Genomic DNA, 25,679 nt, shown 5'->3' on the forward strand with positions numbered 1-25,679 from the left:
CTTGTCGACCACTGGCACTTATGACTCACGGCTGCTCCCTTTCCCACGAAGGGTGGGACGGAGCCGCTGTTCCCGGGAGGACCGAGCACGCGGGCCGGGACGCGCCGTTCGTGCTGCGCCGCGGCGGTCCGCCGGCCCGCCAGGCGGCGCTCTCCCGCCCGCCGGCCGCACGCGGGGCCGCTCGCCAGCTGTGGTGCCGCGTAGCACGTGGGGCGCGGGACCGGGGCTAGCCGAGCGGGGCCGAACCCAGCCGAGCCGGACCGAGAGGGACCGGGCCGGGCCGAGCCGGGCCGAGCCGAGCGGGCCTGAAGGGATCCAAGCGGAGCCGCCACCATGCCCAAGGCGCGGGCCGGGAAGCGCCCGGAGCGCCGGGAGGGGCGCGCCGGCGGTAAGTGTGGACCGGGCCGGGCGGGTGGGCGGCAGGGTCCCGAGAGCCGAGCTCACACCCGAGCGGGGGCCGGCGGGATGCTGGCGGATCGCGGCTGCCCACGGTAACACGCCGGTCTCTGCCCTAGGCATCCTCTTCAACACCGGGGCCGGGCAGCACATCCTGAAGAACCCGCTCGTCGTGAACAGCATCATCGATAAGGTGGGAGCGGCGGCGGGCCCGGGGAGCCGGGGCCGGCGCGAGGTGCCGGGAAAGCGCGGCCTTCCCCGGGCTGCGGAACCGCGGCTATTGCCATCGTGCTGCGTGTTTGTGTGTGTGGTGGGCTTTCTGTTTGTTTCTCTCTAACGGGGCTGCTCGCTGGTTCTTTACGCGTGGCCAGCGATCCCGCATAAACCAGTGCCAGGACATTCTTGTTCTCCCCGTTTCCCAGTCGTTCCTTTCTAAACGACTCTCACGCCCCCTTGATAGCAAATTCCGGCTTTTTACTGTGTAAAAAGCACTTACTTTCATTCTGCAGTTAACTGATTGCACGAAATCGGTGCTAGGGAAGTTCCCAAAATGCTGTTTGTCCTTAGGCTGCCCTGCGCCGCACGGATGTCATTCTGGAAGTGGGCCCGGGAACCGGGAATCTAACAGTAAAGATGCTGGAGAAAGTCAAAAAAGTAAGTGCAAATTCCCCCATATACACCATCTTCCCAAGCTCTGACCACGCTGTGGCTTAGACTATGGCAAACGGGAGGGTCTTCATAGGTGTGATGCACGTAAGTAGAATTACTCCATTGATATTTTTCTTAGCATTTGAATAATCCCAGTAAGTTTTTAGCTGATCACATAAATTTTGTGTGGTTTTATCAAAGTACATTGCTGTTATCCATTTGTGTGGTAAAGCTTGTGTATATTTTGAGAGAGAGGAAGGTGCATAGCCTAATAGGGATTTCTAAAGGATTCTTTAAACCCATAGCAATAGATACAGTGTTGGGGCTTTTATGATTAAATTCCAGTTAGGAGGAGTTGCATAGAGTTGCAAATATATACTTTTTTCAGGTTATTGCATGTGAAATTGACCCTAGACTTGTTGGTGAGCTTCAGAAGAGAGTCCAGGGCACGTAAGTATCAATTGTGGAAACAGGGAGCACTTAAAGCAGTGGTGCTACTTTAGCAAAAAATTTTTGAATGTCCTTATCTGAGGATAACCACAATGTATCTTTTCCCCCAGGTGTCTAGCAAACAAACTTGAAATTAAGGTTGGAGATATCTTGAAAACAGACTTACCATTCTTTGATGCATGTGTGGCTAACTTGCCTTACCAGGTATGGGCCAAACAACACTGTAGAACAACATAACAAATGTTCTTTTTAAATGCTAATTTCCCAGAAATTACACTAACATTATTAATTTTTTTGCTCAGATTTCTTCACCTTTTGTTTTCAAGTTATTGCTTCACAGACCTTTTTTCAGGTAAGTGGAAGAAGAGAGTTCTGTATTACCTGGTAGGAATGAAAATAGTTTTAAAAATATTTTCAAATCCAATATTTTTTTAGTTTCTAAAATAGCGGTTTGATGGATCAGAGCTGCACCAAAATTTTTCTCTATTACATATCCTGACCATGCTTGGAAATTAAGTTTATGGCGATGTATTGAGCATAAAGAGGATATTTAAACTTGGCAACAGTGAGTGCCCAGCAGATAAAAACAGGACTTATGCCTTTTCCGTACTACAACTAATTATTATTGCAGGGATAAGCAGGGCATCAAAGCATTTCAAATACCTTCCGACCTAGAAAAAAGTTAGGGTGGAAAGGGTAGAATCAATGCCAAGTTACTTTCTTGTTGTCTGGTCTAAAAATGTAACTGCCCTGTCTGTGTGTCAGACATCAGTATGTCAGCAGCTCTTGATTTCTCTAAGATGAATGTTGGTGACATTACTGGTAAATTTTTGGAAAGTTTGGATATGAACAACTCACCATAGAGTTATTCAAAATGGTTTGTTACAGTCAAGCAACTCCGAGACTACACTGTCTCTTTGATCCTGATCCATTTAGCAGTATGAATAATCAAATTATGTAACAGCTTTAAGGATACTTAGATGGCTTCCCCAAGTTTTGTGATGGGTTTTGGGTTTTTCTCAACACGCTCTAATCAAAGCGGAGTTTGTTTATTATAAACTTTTACTCTTCTAAGTGCTGGGACAAATTGTGTGGTTTTCAAGTGTGTTAGTTGGCTTCTGATGTAAAAATTGATTACTTAGAATTGATTTTCTCATTCCTGTTACTCTCAGGTGTGCAATACTTATGTTTCAAAGGGAATTTGCACTTCGTTTGGTTGCAAAACCAGGAAGTAAACTGTACTGCAGACTCTCTATTAATACTCAGTTATTAGCTCGAGTGGACCATCTGATGAAGGTACGTCATTCTGCGTTTAGGTAACTCAGTTATCAAAGGCAGAAGAAGAGTGTTTCAAGGGATGTGAGGAACTTGGTGCTTATTCACACAGCTGCCTGACTCCTCTTGACTAACAGGTTGGAAAGAACAACTTCAGGCCTCCTCCCAAAGTGGAATCCAGTGTTGTCAGAATAGAGCCAAAGAATCCCCCACCACCTATCAACTTCCAGGTGAGCAGTGTATACTCAACATAACATGCTAGTGATAATACTTCATTTCATTTTTCTTTCCACTTACTAATCAATTCCATGTGCTGATTCTAGTACAAACTACCAGCTATTCACTGGAGTTTCCAAAATACTTACTCCTCTGTTGATCAGGCTTATGTTAGGACATTAACAGAACATGCCACCGTCAACTTTGTGCAGCTTTGTGTACAGTATTTCTCATAAGACCAAGGTCAGTTGGAGAGCTGCTAGTAAGGTCTCTTTCATCATGGTTGATGAAAGAGATTTCGTCATTATGTCTCCCAGAGATGTTTCTGGCTGATGATTTTGCAGGTTTTGGTCAAAGGAATATCCATGAGATTTATCTTCCAATGAGTTTGTGTAATCTCAGAAGACAAATGCTACAGAAGAGTATTCTTAATTTTTAAAACACTTCAAGACCATTTCAGCCTTGCCCAAGGTTAGCCAGATTTTCTTCAAGTATCTGCCTTCTCTGCATGTAAGACCTGGCCTATAGCAGCTAGACATAAAAAAGTACAATTCAAAGGGTTTTGGGGGCAAAGTATTTTCTCCTCCTTTTGTATTGCTTTGTCCAAGACAGGACTGGTTTTGTGTTGTTTAGAAAGACATTTTCATGAAGGATTTTCCTTTGTGTCCAGTATTGTTCTGAAGTTGTCAGTAGTGACTGTTCTTGTTTGTAGTAACTGTATGTTACTTTCTAAAATTCTGAAATTGTTGATTTCAGGAGTGGGATGGTCTGGTAAGGATAGCCTTTGTTAGGAAAAACAAGACACTCTCTGCAGCATTTAAGTAAGTATCTTCTATTAAAGGAAATATTTTTGAAGTTTGAAAGCCTATTCAGTAAACCATTTCTTCTGTGCAAATGCTTAGCAGTGTTACATGCATACCAGCACAGTCAGGGATAAACCATAATGGAAGATTTATGCTGATGTCGCAGACTTTTTCTTTTGGAAGAAAACTAGGCAGCTGTTTAAAAAGAACAGCACTGTGTAGTCGTTACAGTTTTTTGTAGTAGACTTTAACAACCAATCAAGTGAACAATAGTTACAGCTCAGTTTTCATGCTAAACATGTATTTCTTTCAGGTCAAGTGCTGTAGAGCAGTTGCTGGATCATAATTACCGAATTCATTGTTCCTTACATAATACAGTAAGTTTCTTCTACATCTATTACATTCTATTTCTGTGTAGTGTGTCCTACATACTGACTTCTATAAGAGTAAAAAATTAACATTGAAAAGCTTAATGTATTAAAGTTTTCCAAAAGGGTTTGAAGGTAGGAGGAACTTGCCTCTTCTCTTACAGAAAAATCTAAAAAGGCCATTAAATCATAGTGAAAAAGCTTAAAATTGAGTATGTTATTAAAATATTGTCCATATATATATGTCTCAAGGTCTTCTACTAATTTAATGAAACATTTTGTGTCTGCTTTGCAATACTGTTGCAATTCATATATATAGTCAATGAACTGAGATTAAAAAATTCATATACAGTAGAATAATACAGTAATCCATAATAGAAAAAGTATAACTTACTTTTTATCACTTGAAACAAGAACTATTCTAAGAGCAGGAGAGAAATTACTTAAATGAACCTTTCTCTGTGTTATGAGCATAAAATAATCTCTATCCCATTTTTCATTGACAGGAAATCCCTGAAAACTTCAAAATTGCCGAGAAAATACAGACAGTCCTAAAAGATACGGGTTACTCTGAAAAACGAGCCCGTTCAATGGATATAGATGATTTCATTCGGTATTTTTTTCTCTTATGCCTTCCTTTTTAAGCTTCTATCTGCATGTGTACCTACATAGCACAGATTAGTATTGGGTTGCATAGGAATAGTAGGGTTTCCCTCTCAGTACCAGACACTCCTTGCTTCCAATCCTGAACACGAGCAAACACTTAGTATTTTAAATGCTGCTAATAATATTGAGGAACAACTAGCTAAGAATCCCTGTTTCAGGTGTTCGTCTACTAGACCCTTTTCTGTCTCCTTTAAAAATGGCCATAGTGTAAATTGGTTATTAAAATTTCCCTGGAGTCTTAGACAGCCTCTGTCTTGAGGATTAGGTCATAGTTTATAGCATAATTTTAAACTTGAGCAATTAACTGCTACATTCCACTCTTCTGGTGGCATCATGAATCCTCTCTTAATTCGAGATAAAAGTTCCTAGGTGTTTCTCTTCAGGAGAACTAAGACAGGTACTGCTCTCTGAAGAAACACAGTGAACCTGGTAGGATCCAACATAAGTAACTGCACTGAAAATAAACCTGCATCTCTAAAATGGCAAATTTGATAATAACTTCTAGTTTCAGATTTGTAAAAATTCTTTCTTTGCAGTTGATCAGTGATGGCTGCTTTCATGCTATTTTCTTTGCCAGCCAGCACATGTTAGAAATGCCTCAAGCTGAAGTTTAAATTGCTAGAATTGTAATATACATATTTCACTCTTTCAGATTACTACATGGCTTCAATTCAGAAGGCATCCATTTTTCATAGATCCTGCTAGAAGAATGAAAGATGCTGTATTTTTTCACCAAAGTTTTACTCAAGCCAGAGTGAGAGCAGTGGGACAAGCTCTTCTCAAACAAGCAATGAACAGAATACAGCATATGTGCTTGGACTTGCAATAAAATGTTCGATGCAGTTTTATCACAGACAGTAGGCAAGAAGCTGCTGCTCAGTATTTTAAAAGCAGTAAATTCTTTCAGAGCTGAAGTGAGGTGCTGGACTACCTCACGACAGTGTTTTTCTAAGTATACCCCAAACATGGATTGATGATAATTGAAATCTGTGCTCTCTGATCACAGACTTCACCTCAGCATATTCACGCACAGTACTCGACAGTACAACCCATAAGGGGTCTGGACAGCAAAAAGAAAGGTGTAGTAATTCCTTTTTTATGGTATCAGTTGTTTGTGTGTTTGTTTTAACATGTATTTAAACACTTCCTTTTGATTTGAGATGCCTGTCTCCCATCCCTGTGGTAAATACCAGCACTCCAAGCCTGTTAGTAATCTGCTTCTCTTAGAGAATCCCAGTGAGTGTTTCTCAGAAAACAAAAGAATTTACCTTGTGGGCTTGATACCACTTAGAGAATTGCCTTTAACCTCTCCTCCACTGTAGGAACTGGAAAAAAAACACCAATGGGCCAGGGCTCAAACACAGACAGAAGGGTTGGGTTTTTTGTTAACTAAGTTCAAGTAGCTATTTTTTAAGGTAACTACTTCACCCTTAAGGCAGGCAGAAGTTTTAGCATGAATCATAGCTTTCAGTGACATTTACAGCAATGCATGCAAATTAGCAAAACCTCCTCTAAGAAAATCTTCATTTATCCGCATCATTGAATCAGTAAGTTTGGAAAAGATGTTTTAAGACTGAGTGCAGCTAGCAGCCCCACTGACGTCCTGTGTCAATTTTTTAAAAGTCATTGATTCAGAAGCATGTATAGAAATCCGCACTCAAATTTACAGGCATCCTGAAGCATTGACTTCATAAACTGAATTGCACATTTATTTCACAATTTAATAATTCAATAATTCTAATGCTGCTTCACTTCATGCAGAACCAAATGATGAGTCAGGTAAATAGCCACAAGGACTAATACAGAAGGAACAAGTGCTGAAGATACGTGTCACACTTCCTAAATGCTTTTGTTTTACAGGAGAGGAATTAAGGATAAGCTTGTTCCAATCCTGTTCAAATAATTTCAGTCCATTATGGCAATGGGCTGCAGGAATTAAAGTGCCACAACCAGTCCTATCAATTTTTCTTGATTCTCACTGCTTCAGTATCAGTGTAGCTCTGACTTGGAGCAGCCTCTGGCACAAAGATTGGCAGTAGACACAGTTTCAGCTTGCATGTGCTACTTGCCAGGACACATGTAATTTACAGGGCTTTGTAAAAAGGTGCTGAAAGATGACTCTTCTTTTTGGACTCACAATAAGCCACAGCCTGGTTGTGATGCTAGGCTTGCATGAGTGAATAGTATGGAAGCCAGTGTTACTCCTGTAGGATGCCTCAGCTTTTTAGAAAATAAGAATTCTCCAGAGCAGCTTCAGAGAAAACCTCTGACATTATATGATAACTTGTACTAGTGCCTGATACCACAATCTGCTGCCTTCCATTCAATTGTTTTTTTCTTTTAGCTGTGATGGGTGATGATCTCGAAAAAATGTTCAGGAAGAGGTGTGATTTTTTTTTTTTAACATCTGCTGCAAAACTAAAGTCAGGACGGTGGTCTGGGGAACTTCTTTCTACATAACAAACCTGCACAGAAGAGTTGGCTTCATTTTGAAGTTAGAGGCCTTTTCAAAAATATAATGCGCTTATAAATTGAAACCCTTCCCAAAGCATAACAAAAATTCTCAGATGTAATTCATTTAATAGCTTAATTTATTAAACACATTATGTAAAATCTACATTGTTTCAGTTTTCATGTTTACACACAGGAAGATTTTTTTTATTTTTAACCATGATGCGACAAGAGCTTCCCATAGCCTACCTTTCTATGGGAGATACAAACATTAAACACTACAAGAAGTTCTGGCTCATTTAACTCTCTTCATTGCCTTCCCTTTTTTTCTCCCCCCCAGGCCTGGCACAAACAAACAGGCTTGTATTCCAAAAGTAATTTTTAAACATTTCCAAGGGCAAGTCTGCTGATACAAACTCCTGGAAAGAGGGAGAACTCCTAGAGAGGTCTACTGTTCTTCATTTGACAAGAAGTTCTTACATGAAAGGTCAATCTTTTTTGGATACTGACTTGCAAAAATAACTTGAGTGCCACCACCTAAAAAGTGCTGATACACATGGCGCCATTTGTGAGAATTCAGGTACCTGTGGGATTTCTATTAGCGCTAGGTAGAGGTATTGTGCAAAATCGTCAAATGATGCAATTTCACCCCACTTTTCAGCTGCTGGCACTGTACAAAGGGAAAAATAGGTATTAGCTACTCCTTAAAGCAACAGAACTACTCAAACTACCTGCAAACTACGGTTAATGTACATGTAAGTTTGTCATGCATCAAAATCCAAGTTTTAAAACAGTATGTGAAAGGCCAGTATGGATGTATTTTATCCCCAAAGTTTGATAGTTAACTTATCCATACATAGCATTATCACACCATACCACATATCATATTATCTCCATTATCCTAAGATACAACTCTCCTCAGTACTTAAAACATTACCTTTTAATATACATCAACTAATTTATATTTTTGTCAGGTTTTGTTGATTTGTTGGTTTTTTTTGGTTTTTTCTTTTTTTGTTACAGATAAAATGTTAGAATTATATAACCATTCTTTATGGTATTGAAATAAATCAAGATTCCAGATTTTTACAAGGAAAATGGAATGTCCAGCTGTTCGTCCACTCTTAAAATGCAGTTCCTCTTAAAATGATATGGCACATCCTATGAAATGAAACTAGTCACCAAAAAATAAGTCTTGAAACACATCAAGAATGTACACACACTAAAGTAACTTATATCGACAAATAAGGAATGTATTTTTTTAAGGCTGTGCTTCAAAAAGAGGATGTTTAGGGTTAAATAGCCTTCATCAAGGCACAGAATGGGAAAAGTAAGCACAGCTGTCTGTGGAAGAGGAGTTACGTAAAACCACTAGTGAGGTGTGCATGCACGCCACAATTTTAAACTGCACAGCTGGTCTTTGTCATAGAACTGAACATGGTCAGAAGGAAGTGCTGTGACTTTTAAATGGCCACAGTTTTACTTTATTAAAAATATGGCAATTAATTCCAAACATTTCACTATTTGAATAAATGAAATATTTAAAACAAAGTGCTTCACAGATCTGAACCCTGCATGGTTGTGCTGTCTGGTCTAGAAGCATTTTGTAGACATCATAGGAGCATTTCACATAAAACTGAAAATGTCATTCAAGTGAATAAGAAACAGGACATTTCCACAAACATTTCTAACATTTTTACACTTTCAAGTAGTTGAGTTCTCTCGGCCACTAGGTTTTGTAACAAATGTGTGCTACAGCAGTACGGGTTCGTGGATTCCTTTAGCAGCAGAGGCCCTTTTCAAAGGGCACGTGGTCTTTTCGGGTTGATCTGTTTACTGGCCTGTTCCTCTTCTTGTAGAGCTGCCCGGAAAGATTTCACTTTGTCTTTAAACAAAAAAAGAAAAGAAAGAGTACTTGTGTTTGTGCTCAACAGATCTTGAAACTAAGCCCTGATCCTCCACATCCCAGCCCTAATGCACAACAAAGAACATTCCTCCACAAAAATAGCTGACACTACAAACTACAAGAGGATTGCAGTAAGCTTACATTCAAAACCATACAAACAAGTTGCTTAGCAACTTAGTCTCTTCTTGGATACTACCTATGTCTCTAGTCAGGATAGGTTTGTAAATGGCACAACTGTATTCCCAGCATGTAAACTGTTCATACTTCCATTCTCCTCCTCTTTTAGAGAGTCTAGGGAGATACACACCACCTATTACCCTTTCCTTCCCAGCACCTTCCAAATCACTCTTAGGGCCATAAAAAATCGTATTTAGTGTACAATCTGCCATTTCTGTACATTCTAAGACCCAGAAGAGTAAATTCTAGTTCCCTCTGTTTTCTTATGAATGTGAAAAACATTTGTGAATAAGTTTTGGAACTCATTCACCGTAAATAGTTAAAAGCATTGTTCACTGGTTTCATTGTAATTCAATAAGAATGGGAGAAATCTTAGAAAGGAAGTGTGGCATCCTCATACTTCTATTCCCTTCCCTTCCATTTCTCAGAAATATGCCCAAGAATGCAAAGAAGGAAACCAAAATGATGGCAAAAATATGTCAGTCCCACAGTGACAGAAGTAAAGGCTGAACAATTTAGTGACCATTATGTGTCATGAGCAGAACACAGAAGATACCGAGAGAGAATTTTTGACTTGACGCGTGTTCCGTCCTGTAAAACTACAGTTGTATTAAGCTGGCTGTAAGGATGCGAGATCTCCTAGCATTTTCACCTCCAAGAGCCTCTTCAAATCTACTAAGTTTTTGAAGAACAGGTAGTCACCAAAACTGCATTTTTTCATTGCTGGTGTCTCAAATTGTCATCTTCTGAAGAGAAAGCCATCATTCATAAAAACAAAAGGAACCTCCAACTCCTAGCTAAGTGTAACTGGCATGCTTAGGAGGCAAGTAGTCTGATCTGCTTGATGTATTCTGAGCAGATACTCAGACTGAGTAAAAAGTGAGATTTTAACTTACAGTGTTCTAACACAGATCAAGAAAATTCTTCCATCAGTCTCCAAACCTACCCTTGAACTTTTGCCAGTATAGCAGTATGTCTCCTGGAGTCTTAACAGTTAACAAAAAATGAAAAGGAGAATTCATCTCCAGGATGTACCCACCTGACAAGCTGATTTTAGAAGACAAGTGGAACAGTTAATTTTGGGCACTAAGAATTAGCTGCAGTTTGTTTCTCAACAAAGACAGGCTGACAAAATTCAAGCAAAGGCTGTTGAAAAAAAAAAGTAAACTAATGTCCCCACAAACTAACAACTAAGATACTCAGAGCTTGATGCTGCTCTTAAGCACAGTCTTAAAAATGACACCAGGCTCCCTATTACACTACACAACGCAACAGCAGGGACTGGGAATTCCTACTACTTTTTCCTCATCTTTGGTTGGCCTTCTATTCTTATTCTATACAGTTCATTTGGATTTTCTTACCTTCCTTTAGTGTTCTGGAAAAAAAGAAAAGTTGCAGGATTGAGTTTGTACTTCCTGGAGATAAAGCATAGACTCTTCTTTTACATTAGGATGGACTGATCATAGATGTGAACTTATTCTTAGACTACGGAATAAATGTTCCTTCCACTGAAGGCCAGCATAAGCAGGGAAAAAAGACCCTAGAATAGAACCACTTTTTTTTCCCCTTGTTCTTACTGAAAGTTTCCATGGCATATGCTAATAATGCACAGAGAAGTGATTAGAAACAACTTACCTCTAAGTTCGGTCAGAATATCAATTTTCTGATCTAGAATTGCTTCAAGTTGGGTAGCGTAAGAATCCACATCATAGTCTACTTCTTCTGTCATCTCAAGAAGGAGTTTTTCAACTTCCAACCATCTAATGGACTCCTAGATAAAAGTTTAAAAATACAACAAAATACATCAACAAAGTTTTAAGACAAAGAGCTGAGTCAGACTTTTTCTCACAATGATCACACATTTTACTGTCTAGTCACCTCAATAAAACAGAATTCAATCCAAAAACGAAACCTTATTCCTAATTCATCAAAACTGCATGTTTTCTACATCATTTTTTAATTTCAGCTGTCACATCAGCAACAGGTAAACCCCAGGTACCCAGTCCTCTTCAAATTCAGAATATTAGGTGGTTGTAAAACTAAGAAATTTAGGGAACAGAACTTTGTCATGTTTGTGTCTCCTTAGACAAGAGTCAAACTTTGAAGTCAGGCTTTAAGTATGGGCTGCTTACCACTGTAGTCACACAGTCATTACTACACTCAAGGAGCCAATATAATTCTGTCCTGTTTTCAGAGAAGCTGTATAAAAGAATACCTATTTTAAACTCACTATTGTATGACCTAAATCCACACACAGGAATACAATAAAGGTTGGTTAAATCACCTCATCTTTGTACTCTGAACATTGCAAAATGTTAAAAAAAAAAGATCTTGTAGCAAAGAAGAATGCAGCCAGGAGTTTAAACCTTACAGAACCATGCAAAACTGTGATCAGGATAACTGATTCCACTAGAAATGCTTTGGTTTAAAAAAATAAAGCAGCTGACAGTTCTAGGCATACTGGAAAACTTGGTCTGACATACTAAAATGAAGTCTTTTCCTCTGTGGTCCATAGCCCAAGCAAAATTGAAAATGTAGTCCAAACCCCTTGTTTGTTTTTTTGGCTTTCAGGACAGATGGAGCTTACACTGGGGTAAGATTCATCTCATCTAACAGAACCTTGTACATCGAAGACAAAGCCTCCTGAACATGTAGAGCACAGTTAGTTGTGTTGGTTTATTTCAGCCAGTTTTGTTAGGAAAGAATGTTGTATATCAGCTGCTTCCAGGAGAGCACTGACAGAAGATGGCTGGTACAGCTGTTGGATTTTGTATCGCTGCAGCCCACCTACACACAAAGCATAAACTAAAAAGCCATGCTGTGAACAAAGGGATCTGAGGCTTGGATACATTTCCTCCCAGGGACTGCCAGAAGGAGCGGTAATCTCCAGCAGAAGGCCAGATGGACACACAGAGGCAATTACATCTTAGACTAATGCAGCTTGTCTCTCCAGAAGCTGCATTAGAACATATGGCACATGACTTTCACACTTCTGTATGTTTTACTTCAGGGTTAATGTTCCATAATAACTAGATCTCTACATCCACTGTAAGATGTTTTAGTTAGCATCTTGCTGTATTATGGACACACATCAATGTTCCACTAAGCTAGATACCTCAGCTGAGGAGATATGTGTATACCCTACAGGTTTGATGGTCTGCTGTTCTCTAGGAACAGATGTGCCAAACAGCCAGCCTGCCTAAAGGCTTTAAGGTTATGAACAGAAGCAATCCACAAGTAACTCATACTTATAGCCACTATTTATTTTGTGGATGTAAAAGGTTCCATAGCACTGACCAGCACTACATGGGCAGTATTCCTTCCAAAAGCCCTGACTAATAGCTAGTGAAATCTTTACATAGCTGTAACATGGAAGCAAACAGGCAGTTTGAAAAACATGTGTCTGTTCTGGATCTCAGAGGGAGATGTCACAAAAGGATACTCAGATTCAGACACAGTATTTGGAGGGACATGACCAAGCAGAAATGGTGGTGACAGAGACATTATTGTTAATTGCCAGCCCAGCAAAGGAAAATTTTACTAAAATTCTGGAATGATACAGAAATATACGTCTCTTTCATCATGGGGACAAAGATCAGTTGTTACGGGATCCGTTCCTACTTGTTTGACACAATCAGCTTAACATAATAAACCAATTTAGGAATCTTTGACAGACAGAATGGCTCCTACAGATCAGATGCTCCTCCATCTTCATGTGTATGCACTTTTCATTGGAAAACCTGAAATCCTGAATTTGGATAAAACAAAGTGGAGCTCAATCTTTTACCTGGAAGACAGTCCTGTGGTCTTCTACAACTTGCTCTTCCATTTCTACCATTTGTGACACAGCTTCATGGAAAGTAAACAACTGAGGAGAAACTTCCTCTTCCTAGAAACAGCAGTTAACCTTGTTAGCCTGGAAAGAACTGTGGCTACAGAAATATACTGAATGTCACCCATTTCATCACAGAACATAGAAAAAAATATGCAGAAGGCAAAACCTGTCAAAGACAGAATTTAATACTTCTAAGTATCAAGAAAATCTCCAGCAATGAACAGATGGGGCAATAAATCCAAAATACTTACAGAGTTAAATTTAATTAATGTTCACCAAAATTTCCAGTCACTAATCCTAGCAAATACTGGAAATCAGAATATTCCACATTAAAACAAAACAATTTAAAATAAGGGGAAGAGGAAGTCACAACGGAAGAATTATAATTTATAATAGATTTTAATACTCTCAGAAAATTTCGGGTTTCTGTCAGGGCATTTTGCTGTGCATGCTACAACAGACAGGCAACAGTTTTCAAAAAAAGAGAACAATTACATTCAATACATTTCAGGAATTCAAAATTAAATTAAACCTTTGGAAAAAAAAGTTAAATAAATGTGAAGGCAAAAATCTAAAATGTAAATAGTGATTGATAAATTAGAAGAATGCACACATGAATTTACAAACTAGGACAAAGAAGGCTTCTTTAGAAATGAATAGTTAACAATAGAAGAGGAAAGTACTAGGTAGGCTGTAATTAATGTTTAGCATGACAGTGTAGTTCCTTATACAATGCCTTTGAAGTATTTCTTAAAACATTAAGACTTAAATTCATTCAGCATGAGCAATGAACAAGTGTGATATGAAAGGATATCTGGTGATAGGAAGGACTGTCCAATGGGAAGCTCTAGGAATCACTAGCATGTTCTTAGGAAACAGAGTCCTGGAGAGAGTCTTGTGAAAAATGTCAGGATTGTAAGAATTTTTCCTTTCTATTTTTCTTTCCTATTTTCATTGGCATGGTCATCAAGTTTTAATCCCTTCTGAATATTTAAAGAACCAGGACTAAAGCTGATAATCAGCAATGAGGGAGAATGCCCTTTAGAAGACACCTCTCAGCTCCCTAGTCCTCCACCCCAGGGAGACATACTAAAACATCACATGTCTGTCTTCTCAAACAGTGCACTGGGGTTTCACCCTACGAAAAACAGGATGCCAGGAGGAGGAATGATGGGTAGCCAGATTTCTACATGCAGGGAAAGGCAAATTCAACTGAAATGGGGTTTGCATGCAGCAAAAATAATGCTCAAAACCACAAAGAGTATTAAATAAAACAGATGATTTCCAACTGCCTAAAAAAATGTGATGCTATCATGGAAAAATGCATACTACAGTTCATCACCACAGCCTATCACGGTATCCCGCAGTGGCAGGGAGGAGAAGAGAAATCTGGCAGGCAGGAATTGTGCAGCAAGATTGATTTATTTAATTATTTTACAAACTCTTTTATAGACTTTTTTCTTCATAGTCTAATTGGTCAAAGGACCAGCCACCCCATGGGGTGATTGGCTAAAATCCTAAAACATCATTGTCAAAATATTTTTCTACTGTACCATAAACAAAGCTTTGCAAAGTCGCAGGTGTTCATGGTTTATAGAACTCTACTGATATCTCCTGTGAGAGAGAAAAGTATCCCACGGGACTGGAAAGAAGCAAGAAAAATTCTTGCTAGCAGCAATATTTGTATCCACAACAGCCTACCTAGATATTAAAAGCCCTAATCAGAAAGGAAGATAAAGAAACCTTCAAGAAACATTTTTGGGTTTAATTTTTCTTTTGTATGGAAATGAACATAATACCATGAAGAGAAAAGGTGAAGAGGTATGCTGTATGTATTTAAGCTCTTACTAACAAGCTATAAATACACATTAATCTGGGTTTGTTCTGCCACTGTATGTCATAATCTCTTTCCATGTAATTCTGTAAACCACTCACGTTTTGTTCACACAGCAGTTTGAGATCATCTCTCTGAGGAGAGCTTCCCACACCCCACTGTGTCTCCAAGTCGTCCATCTGATTGGGAGCATGGTGTATAATGGAACGAATATCTCCTGCGGCACTAGGATCAACCGTCAGCTCTTTTACCCTATGGGCAGAAAATGTTCCATTTGAAAATTAGTAACCTCCTGTGCAACAGAGTCACAACCAAAAATAAAACTCTACGGGTTTATGCGCAATTAATTCATTTAATAAGGAAGATGATGATGTCAGCTTCACAAATTTAATGTACTTTCCCTGACAAAAAGATGTTAGTCCAGTTCCTAAAAGGTATGGATCCTGGTATTTTTACTACTTGCAATTTAAGTGAATTTAAGTAAATCTAGAAGTATTTTCTGATTGAAATCTTACTTCTTGTTAACAGTTAGGAGGGCAAAAATTTCAAACCCCTCAACATTAACTCTTTAAGAATGAGTGATATTTCAAAGAAAAGGTCATTTAGCACCCTAGACCTGACAATCTTTCTTTTTCTGTATACACTTTGAAAAGTACTTTTAAAATGTTAGCCAACCAGCTCTGCACTAGCTGTTATAAGCAAATCACCCAAAAAATTCTGAAGAAAATAATAACTTGCAACCAAATATTTTCAGAGAATAAACAGATCCTTTCATTAATTTCAAAGGTGAAAATATTTTAATAAAATGGTAGGCTCTTGCAGCATGTAAGTAGTTAAAAGATTGATGATGATTCTGTCAAAAAAAAACCATTTAAAAGCAAGTTTATGAAAGATGCATGAAAGTCTGAAAGCAAGTTTTAGAACGTATTCTTAATTTCTTTAATGGGAAAAATGTTTTTCCAAGTAGCACTTATTTACTATAATGGAAAATATTTTTCATTTATCTTCAGAGTGCTGAAAAGTTTTAAAAACATATATATATATATGTAAGAAAATGTTCTCTTTCAGAGATATTCAAATTACCCTAAACCTAGAATTCTTAGATTTGGTCCACTAAATGTACAAAGATGACATCACCATTTCTATTTTTTTTAAATGTATGAAGGAAACTAGCAAGCCTGGATACAGAATATGGATGTTTAAGGAGGGTAAACAAAATACTGGGAAGATGATTGCAGATCATGCAGAACCATCACCTGCCAAACTAAAATAAAAACAAAGTATGTGTGACTCAAGGCAAGGGGACTAATGAAAGGTTGGTCTGTAAAATTACATAGCAAAAAAGAAAACTTAAAAATATAGTTCCATGTATAGAATGAAGTAGACCTGGTGTTTGAAGGAGAAAAGTCGTCATACTCATAGGAAGGAGAGAGATCAGAGCGACTGCCACTACCCTGTGAGAAGGGAATGTCCGAAGGACTAATTCCAAATTCCTTTACTCTGCAGCAGCAAAATACAGTGGCAAATTAAAAGAAAATGTTCTCATAAACACAGTTAAAATGACAACTCTTTGTTTAGCATACTTCTTTAATAGTTTAACTACAAAATTATTTTTATAACACAAGTGTGTTGACATATTTAAACTCTGCAAACAGTTCAGATCACTAACAAAACTGAGCAAAAGCAGTGCTGCTAATTTGCAGGGGACTATAACAGCAGTGTTTTGAGAAAAGTAATTCCAGATTTTCATTTGTACAGCTAATATTATTTGGTCTACACTCAATATTCCACTAAATGGCTCCTTTTAAAATATCTAATCACTACAGCTACAAATGTGTAAATTCTATTTCACCTCCTCTTGTCACTGCCCACACACTAGTGTCCAGCACCGAAAAACTAACTGTACTATGAAAATGATGTATTGTTAGGGAAAAAAAAAAAAACTACACAAAACATATGAAGCAACATTACAGTGGCAGGTATATACTCCATAACAACAAGCAATTTTAACACTAAGGGAAGGAAACACTTTCAGTACAACTATTAAGTACAGTAGAAAGAGGTGTGTAGTGACTTCTCATGGAGTCACTTCAGCAACCCAAATTCTGTAAGGGGTAGAAGTTCCAACGAGTCTTGAATGTGCAAGGTCCTCCATCATATTACTCTAAGCAGAGGAGTAGATACCTCCTTCTCTTCAGGGAGGAAATGACACAGACTGGTCCAAGCCAGGCAGGTTTACTACTAACTCCAGACACAGGGACATTTGGAGATTGACAGGAGCAGGCAGTAAGCCTTCCTAGCAAGCCTTTGTGCCTAGCCAAGCAGAAGCAGTTGTGGTCCTGTCTGACCTCTCACTGGGGCAAGCAGGCCCCCAGATGGTGGCCTCTTCTGGCAAAGCCAGGGCTTCTGATGGCCCAGAGGCCATCTGCCACCTTTGTCCTTTGCAGCAAAGCGTGGCGTGTCTCTGGGTCACAGGACTGGCTGCAGGGACACACAGGACCTGATCACCCCATCTCCATAGACTTTAAATGCAGGAGAACTGCAGCAGGTGAGGGTTCCTTGCACACTCACTGCAGAGAGTTGAACACTTTCTTAGAGCAATACAGGTCTCAAGTGATGCATCTGCCCCTGGAGGTGCTAATTTCTCTAAAGTGACCATAAAGCCTGTTGGATTTTCTGCTTCTTTACTTAGGGTTCTCAGATACTTGCCTGAATTTGGGAAGCATGAAATTTTATATGTATATATAATACGGATTGTACAACTGCACACAATTCCACCAAAGGGATGGAAAAAAAATCACATCACAGGAAAGTATTTTAGCCAACACCCCAGGGAATTGTCATAAACAGCAACTTATCCCTAATGCAAGAGATGGTCCCTTCAAAGCAAGGGCAAAACTAATAGTAGCATCTTCCACATACCTTGCAACCCACATTATCCATCTTTGGATAATGGCACAGATGCAGATTCAATAGAGTATTTTCTAATGGTTGTACAAAGTGATAATTTAAGTTAAATGTGAGCCTGGATCAATAATTTGGTTTTAATCTTATTAAGAAACACAACTACAATCAAATTATTCAAGTAGCTAAAATAATCATACATCATGGAACAACACTGTTTCAAATGTCAGTCATCAATATATAGTATAGATTTAAGAAATAACATTTTTCATACCTATTTGCATATCTCAATGTATTGAGAGTGTTTTCACATGATGCCATTCCTGGAGAAATTGTAGCAATCTGGAGAAAACAAGCCACACGTTAGTAAATCACTTCGTACAGATGAAAGGGTAGATGAATTTAAATATATATATTTTTTAATCTCCAGTTTAATTTCTGAACTTCTACAAAGAATGTCTACTATGTATAGCTGTCCTTATACAACATCATCTAAGGGACACAGATGTCCAGTCAAAGCTTCAATTTAATTTTTTTAACCGTACAAGGAATATCAAGAATTCATAGAAATTCAATTTCCCCAACCATATTGGTAACATACTGTGTAAATGCAAAATTTTAACTGAAAAAATAAACTCCTCAAAAATGGAAATATGCAACTCAATAGACCCTAAGTCTAGTATATCCTACAAACAATTACGCCACTATTTTTTTATGTATCTTTTTAGGCTGTCCTCTGTTCAAGGAGATTCTATGCTGATTTTGGCCACATCAGAAACTGTACTTAATAATAGTAAAGGTAAGCTTGAGTTTAACTATTTTCCTAAGTAGAGATGTATTTTTTCTCAATTAGAAATTATCTGTAAACAATACTTGATGGCAAACCTTTTATGAGACCTATCTGGAATCTGAAGGTCTTTCTTTTTCCAGTCAAATGAAATACTCTGAAGAGAGCACCACCTTTCCTGAAATCAGCAAAATTAAAACAGTGATTGGGAAAACTGGGATCACTATTTGTCCTAGTTTCTCTCAGTAGTCCAATTTTTCCACTTGTGTTCTTTTCTGAAGAGTCATAAAGGTTCTACCCAGAACAAACACCTCTATGATCCTACACACTAACATTTTTGTGGCATCACAGACTCAGAAGACTGAAACTGATGGTGATTAAATAATCCCAGTCTTCTCTTTCATCCTGCTGCTGACATTCCTGTATAAAAGTACAGCCAGTCATCCTGAGAGGAATTTCTCCTTCTGGGGAGAAAGGAAAAATATGTGGCGGAAGTGGGTTAGAAAGTATAGAGCCTGTTACCACACAGTCCTATGTTTAAACCTCTAATACTGGTATGCATCAGTTACTAAGGAAAACAACAAGCTTATATTTAAGATCACACAACTGCATGTCTCTTGTTCTGGGTGTTAATTAACAAAACCTAGGAGTTCCCTTCCATACTCACATAACGTGAAAAATGCATACATCTCTTCCACCAGTTCAGTGTTCAGAGCATGCCACAGACAGGGATGTTTAGAATAATGGCATTTGTCTTCCCAAGGCATTGTTACATGTGATACAGCCTGGGGACAGCTGAACTGTCCCAACAGTTGGAAGTGGTGAATGAATTTCATGTTTTCCTTTGCTTTATGTGTGTGGCTTTTGCTTTACCTATTTACTACCACTGTGCTGTAACACTAGCAGACTGCTTCAACATTTTAAAGAGCACAAGGTGCAGCTGCTCTAGGGAAGTGCCATTGCAGGTGCCCTGGTCTGTGTGGATACCCTGTTCAGGGCACATGAACTTGTGCCCAAGTCTTGGTGTACGAACTCTCCTCATGCCTCAACAAGCCCAGTCCAGGCAGGACAGAAGGACTTTCTTGTTCCTAATTCCAAATGAGAATGGAAAAAGCTGCACTACTTATGGACAGGAGTATCCATAGACCTGTAATAACCATTCTTCCTATTTTGACTGTGTCTACACTGCTTATAAGCCATCACAGTGGGATCAATGGCCCTGTTGGGACACGGAAGTCTGCAGGTTCCTACTCCCATCCTGGAGGGCTGAGGGGTCTGACTTCAGCTATGACTGCAGCACATCAAGGATGCAACATGTCAAAGAGTAGCACTGGTTAAAAAATGAGACTATTCTGTGTAGTCACATTGCAACTTTCAAATGATGATACATTATCCTACCATGCAACTGTTCAAAAACAACTTAAAATGGTTTCTCAAACTATTTAAAAAAGAAAAGACTAAAACGACAACGACTGATAAAATTTAAAAAAACTTATTTACGCTGACTGTAAGTCTCTGGATTTGTTTTGAAGGAAGCAAATCCTAGTCCTAACTGTCCACATTATGAAGTTATTTTCAAAATATTTTTCTGACATTTGAAAAAACAAAATTTCCAAATCATCGTTTAATGTTATATACAGAGAGAATACTCCATCCCTAAATATGTAACTTTTACAATTGCAATATACCCAGAAACAATAAAAGGAAGAGTCACATAAAAATGAGTTTTACTCAAATATCCTGCTTACAGATTCACATCAGAAAGCAAGTGGAAAACATGCAACAGGTATTTTATTATTTCAGGAATCTTTTAGTAAGTTAAAAATCACAAGATTTTACTACATCATTTTATACACATGCCGTATTAAAAAGCACCACATAGTTACAAAACGTCTTATTCAAAAAGCACATTTGAACATTGGATCAAATTGTCTTTTGACAAATTCCTTAATAATAACCCCAGTTGTTGGCTGGGGTTAAACCACAACAATATCTTAAGATGAAACTGCTGATTAAATTCTTAATTAAAAAATTCATGTAAACAAACGCTAAAACCAGAATGTCACAAGTGGTCTTAATACTAAGAAAAATAGCAGAAAAATGAATTTGAAAGCAGTATCTTATCATCAAAAGGGTTTCTTAAGTTTAATTGAAAAGAGACTGTAGCTATGTGAATGAGAAAATAAAAAAAATAATTCAAGCATATTTCCACTTTCAGAGGGGATTCTTTTTATTAATTAAGAACTTCATGAAATACTCACAAATGGTAATTATTCCATGTGCAGAGAGTAACTTCCAACAGGCTAATTTTTCAAACCTCCTTCAGCAGTGTGGATACACCTGCTAGAATCGCACCATCTAGCTATCTAATCCTGCATAGGATTTATGAAGTTACAGAGTCATACAATGATTTGAGTTGGAATAGACCTCTAGAGGTCATTTAGTTCAACCCCCATGCAGTGAGCAGGGACATCTTCAGCTTGGTCAGGTATGTCTCAATGGAAAAAAAAAAAATCCTGTCATTTCATTAGAAAACTGGAGTAAAAAAGGTTCATAAAATGCTATTTTACCACCATTTTCAAATTAGAACCATACCTAACACCTAAAGGGAAGATTAAGCTGCCCTAAGACCATGGTTTTCACACTGTGGTCTGCAGACTTCTCTGGCCTCTTGACTAATTAATTCAAAGAAGCTTTTGAAAAGTAACCAAAACAAACAAGCCTAGTAATCAGTATGCACTGCAGAGCGTTCACATTCTCATAAGGAGAAATGTTAAGGATGCACAAATATAACAACTGGACATCAGGACTTTTATCTGTCTTTTCCCTCATTTGTCACAAGAATTCTGGTTTTCAGACTGGTGCAAATGCACATTTACAGCTATTAAACATTTATGCATTTTAAATATCTCTAAGGATTGTGACTAGACCACTTCCCTAAGCAGCGTGTTCCAATGCTTGACAAACCCTTTGGTGAAGAAATTTCTCCTAATATTCAATCCAAACCATTGAGAAATGTCTCTATTGAAATCCCCCTCCACATACAATGTCAATTAGTGAATAAATTTAAGTCCAACACACTGCCAGTAGCAAGCAACCAATTTTAAACGTAAAAGCCTAAATTTGCAGTGTCTTTCTCTTTGTAATAAACCAAATCAACTTACCATACAGGTACGTGAGTTTTCTCCAATGAATGAATCTCTTAGCACCTGAGTAAGTTTACTTGCTCTGAAGGGTGTGTGAGGTTTATTTCGGCCTAAGGCTCTTATGCACTCCTAAAAGAACAAAAAGGTTCTTCATCATGGGTTAAATAAACATAATAAAAATGCAATTCAGAATCAGAAAATACATGCCTTATATTTGATGGTCTCCCCCAAAAATATCATTAAAATTTACCACTGAAGGTTGGATTCAATAAGTGTTAGGCTTCTACCTCTCATTAAGCTCAGTAGAGAGGAAGGAATTTAAAAAGGATTAGAAGCCTAAAAACTGTCTCGATGCCATCCAAATTGCTTACATCTATTGTATCCAACAATAAAACTAAACAGTGTTGATGTGAAATGTTCAGGCTTAAAATTATTCCTGATTATCAGCTACAAAAGCCTGAATGACATACAACCTCTGCCAGCAGCAGCAGTATGGACAGGGACATGGGTTAACTGTATCAGTTAAAAGCAGCGGCTTTGATTCTGACTCTACTACTGTCTTTCTTTACAGCTTAGAAGAAAACAAACTTTCTGAAAGCTTCCACAAGTCACAAACCAAGCAGGCACAGCTCTCTACTGGAAGCAAGCTCTCTACTTAGCATTGGAAGACACTTGAAAACGTAAGGTAGTTCCCTGTTCTAAAATACTCTTTATGTGAAGAAACAGGGATAAGATCTTCTCTTCCATTCACAGAGGCAAGAGGCTACACTAATATTTGCAACTGATTTGGTTCCAATGAGCAATACTGTATAGATATAATTACTACAGAAGTTACAGCAGCAACGAAGTACAACAGTGCAAACCAAGATACCATTAATCTAACCATCAGTTCTGTCCACTCAGCACTCTAAGATTGTCTAATAAGCCAAGAAATTTTAATTTTAAATTTTGTTGTCATCATAATATTTTGACTGTTAATTCCAGATTCTGCCTTTGCCTTAACAGACATCTCTTCAGATGGAAGGCTTCCTTGGTGCACTTCTAACAAATCTACACACAGAACTTCTACAACCAACCACACTTCAAATGTTTTTCAAATTAGAGCTTTGCTTTTAGCTGCACTAATAGATGGAATGGCCTCGGTGTTACATGAATAATTCTACAGAAATTCAACTAATCCTCCAGCTGCAGACACGTCCTATGTTGAATTACTGATACGGCAATCAGCAAGTTTAATTAAGATATTTTAATTTACTATAATGGTTTTTAGTTTGCTTACTCCTGAAAAATTAGAATTGGCTTATCTCCTTATTAGTAAAAGATTATAGAAAGACACCAGCAACTTCTAAATTTGAAACAGTTTTAAACTACTTTTGGTTTTCATTACAGCTCTGAAAACCAGGTAACAAAATGACCACACTACTTCCATGTAAAGACATTATACAAACAACTTCCCGTGCCAAAATCCTGAACAGGTTAACACAGGACTGATATACAGATGGAAAGAGCAAATCTTGGATTGGCAACAAAGACCATTTTGTCAGAACATACAAGTTTAATTGGAACTTGAAAATAACTTCATGGCTCCTGAATACAAATGGAAAAGGCTGTGTAATGCTTTTGGCAAGAGATGAAAAATGGAAAACGTATCACTGAGAAACTTCTATCTTTTTGTACCACCTTTTAGACCTCTGAAAGACCTCGATTTCTTTTTATTTCCCCCTCCCCCATACAATTTGGATGAAAATCACTGGTACAGCAGCAGCAGAACCTTTTGCTATAATCAAAAAGACAAGTTGTATAAAAATTAACCAAATATGTTGTATGAGCACTATCCAGAACAAAATAAATAAACTCGAAAAAAAACCAAAAACCAAACCCCCAAAACAAGATAGCTTTATTCAATTACATTTGGAAACTAGAAGTAACATCAACCCAATGGTCCCTGCATTGCTTTCTTTGATGCTAAATCAGAATAGGCCACAGTTTTGGAACTGCTGCTTCCAGTTTTTCAACATGCCATACAAATTTGTAATGACACATTATACATCACTATTTTGTGGTGTGTTGTGAGATCTGTTCAGTCAGATGCCAGTTTTCTCCCAAGTTTATATTGGGAATAAAAAAGTAACCACAGTGATCTTGGGGTTCAGATTTTTTATATAAAACCAGTGTTGGTGCTGAGAGTAGTAAACCTAAGCAAAACTAACCAAAACCAGAAATAAATTCTCAGACATTCACAATTACTGTTTCTCCAGTTTGAAATCAAAAAATTACTTTCCCTATTCAGACTGAACCTTTTCTAAGCACCATAAAACATCATACAAAAAAGGCAGATGAATATTTAAGTAGTATTTCTTAGCTCTGTTTATATGTCCTGGACCGATGTATGAAAATCTGTAAAGTGACTGTGTCAGACAATTTGCTATGAAGAAGAGTTGTCAAAAATGGATTTCACCTTTCAAGGTTTATTTTAATTATTTGCTAGTTTTTCTGGACATGTTGCTGTTGCTATGCTATAGTCAATATATTTACAGCAGTAAATATGTTGTCAGTGTAGTTTTATTTTTTATTTAAAAGGGAAATAAATAGTGAGATCAGTAAGAATATTTCCTGTTAGTACTTCATATTTTGAGTACCTAAGTAACTAATTTGCTTTCCTATTTCAGATATATATCAGAAATGTCTGCAAATTCAACCACTGGGGACTTGTGAAGTTGTTTTATTTGGGGTATTTTCTGTTTCGTTTGTTTGGGGGTTTTGTTCTGTTTTTCAGTTGGTTGGTTGGTTATGGTGGGGTGTTTTGATTTTATTTTACAAAAACTACATGTAAGTTGATAGCTCAATGTTTCTGCATTGTTTCTACTTGGGACTTACTAAGTGTTCCCTCAGGCATGGAGAGGAAAAATCAATACACTGTTTTATCTGTCATATCAGTAGACAATGTAGACAAGCAAAGCCTGCAAAAACACTAATTTTACTTGTCACTGCTATTATATGTAGGCTTCCACCTACTCAAGGGCAATAGAAACATTATCAGTTACCTTGAGTGCTAAAAGGCTCTTGTTAATTTCTGCACCTTCCAGTCGAGTCTGCCTATCTGCACTCGAAGTATCTGCTCCTCTTTCATTGCCAGCCAAATCAATCAGAGAAAATTTACCATGCAATTTCCCTTTCCTTCTGAGAATAATCTGAAACACTGCATGGCTTCGAGATGAGTGTGCATTTGCAGATGTCTGGCCAGATGTCCTTTAAACAAGAGAAGAGCAGGGAAAGATATTAACCACTGGAGGACCATACATATTAAACACTAACCTCACAATGACAGGTTTTTCAGGCCAGGTTCCTGTATTTTCTTACATGTTGACAGCACGTCTAACACTCTTGTGGACACTAGACATAGAACCCTAATAATTGGATATACATAGTACAATTATGCCTCTTTTTCCATCTCTTTGAAAGAAATGGAAGGTTAGTAACATTTTGCTTGCCTTTTAAAATTTTATCTTCATATATTTCAGATTATCAGAGAGTTTACACAAAAAATGCTGATGGCACTTTTATCTGATCATGCAGCAGTCCATGCTCAAGGCTAATTTTAAAAACAATGAAGCTGAAGTCTTAAAAAAAAAAAAAAAAGTGCTTAACCTCTGCCAGTACACATCAAGGCCTTTTACAGATGAAGAACCTGGCAGCAGTCCAGTTTTTAAATGATGTGAATTTAAGTCAGTAAGCTGCTTACATAATGCATGCAATTCACATCCTCCTGAAAAATCAGTTATTTCTCTTTAGGAGACAGAGAACTCTAAATGTTTCC

General features: G+C 38.0%; 2 protein-coding genes across 6 annotated transcripts in view; one reads left to right on the forward strand and one right to left on the reverse strand.

Annotated features, from left to right (window-relative positions):
* The first annotated feature begins 180 nt into the window (after nt 1-180).
* DIMT1 (DIM1 rRNA methyltransferase and ribosome maturation factor) lies at nt 181-7,439 on the forward strand. Of its 2 annotated transcripts, XM_042028281.1 has the most exons (12): nt 181-388; nt 516-589; nt 964-1,050; nt 1,433-1,494; nt 1,605-1,698; nt 1,797-1,846; nt 2,667-2,790; nt 2,907-2,999; nt 3,742-3,806; nt 4,102-4,165; nt 4,663-4,769; nt 5,475-7,439. In XM_042028281.1, the coding sequence occupies exons 1-12, from the start codon at nt 334-336 to the stop codon at nt 5,515-5,517; spliced, it is 918 nt and encodes a 305-aa protein (XP_041884215.1). In that variant the 5' UTR covers nt 181-333; the 3' UTR covers nt 5,518-7,439. The 2 variants fall into 2 exon arrangements, with proteins under 2 accessions (XP_041884215.1, XP_041884216.1); XM_042028282.1 differs by lacking the exons at nt 181-388; nt 516-589; nt 1,433-1,494 and having other exon boundaries at nt 963-1,050.
* Nucleotides 7,396-25,679, reverse strand: part of KIF2A (kinesin family member 2A) — a 34,376-nt gene continuing 16,092 nt past the window's right edge. For 2 of the 4 annotated variants that reach the window (XM_042028277.1, XM_042028276.1), the window contains exons 13-20: nt 24,907-25,111; nt 21,881-21,991; nt 18,204-18,271; nt 16,412-16,525; nt 15,127-15,277; nt 13,144-13,245; nt 10,992-11,127; nt 7,396-9,158 (exon numbers count right to left, since the gene is read on the reverse strand). In XM_042028277.1, coding sequence (XP_041884211.1) covers nt 9,073-9,158; nt 10,992-11,127; nt 13,144-13,245; nt 15,127-15,277; nt 16,412-16,525; nt 18,204-18,271; nt 21,881-21,991; nt 24,907-25,111 — 973 coding nt within the window. In that variant the 3' untranslated portion in view covers nt 7,396-9,072. The remainder of the gene's footprint in view (nt 9,159-10,991; nt 11,128-13,143; nt 13,246-15,126; nt 15,278-16,411; nt 16,526-18,203; nt 18,272-21,880; nt 21,992-24,906; nt 25,112-25,679) is intronic. The other 2 variants (XM_042028280.1, XM_042028279.1) reach the window with 1 other exon arrangement.

This window comes from Corvus kubaryi, unplaced genomic scaffold (genome assembly GCF_017639235.1).
Source record: "Corvus kubaryi isolate FWS band 111438036 unplaced genomic scaffold, C.kubaryi_AGA036_p1.0 37308, whole genome shotgun sequence".
Lineage (NCBI taxonomy): Eukaryota > Metazoa > Chordata > Aves > Passeriformes > Corvidae > Corvus > Corvus kubaryi.

Coding starts and splice junctions, on each gene's coding strand:
- DIMT1 (XM_042028281.1), top strand. CDS start 334: ATGCCCAAGGCGCGGGCCGGGAAGCGCCCGGAGCGCCGGGAGGGGCGC. Junction 1,495..1,604: donor CAGAAGAGAGTCCAGGGCAC/GTAAGTATCAAT, acceptor CTTTTCCCCCAG/GTGTCTAGCAAACAAACTTG. Junction 2,791..2,906: donor GAGTGGACCATCTGATGAAG/GTACGTCATTCT, acceptor CTTGACTAACAG/GTTGGAAAGAACAACTTCAG.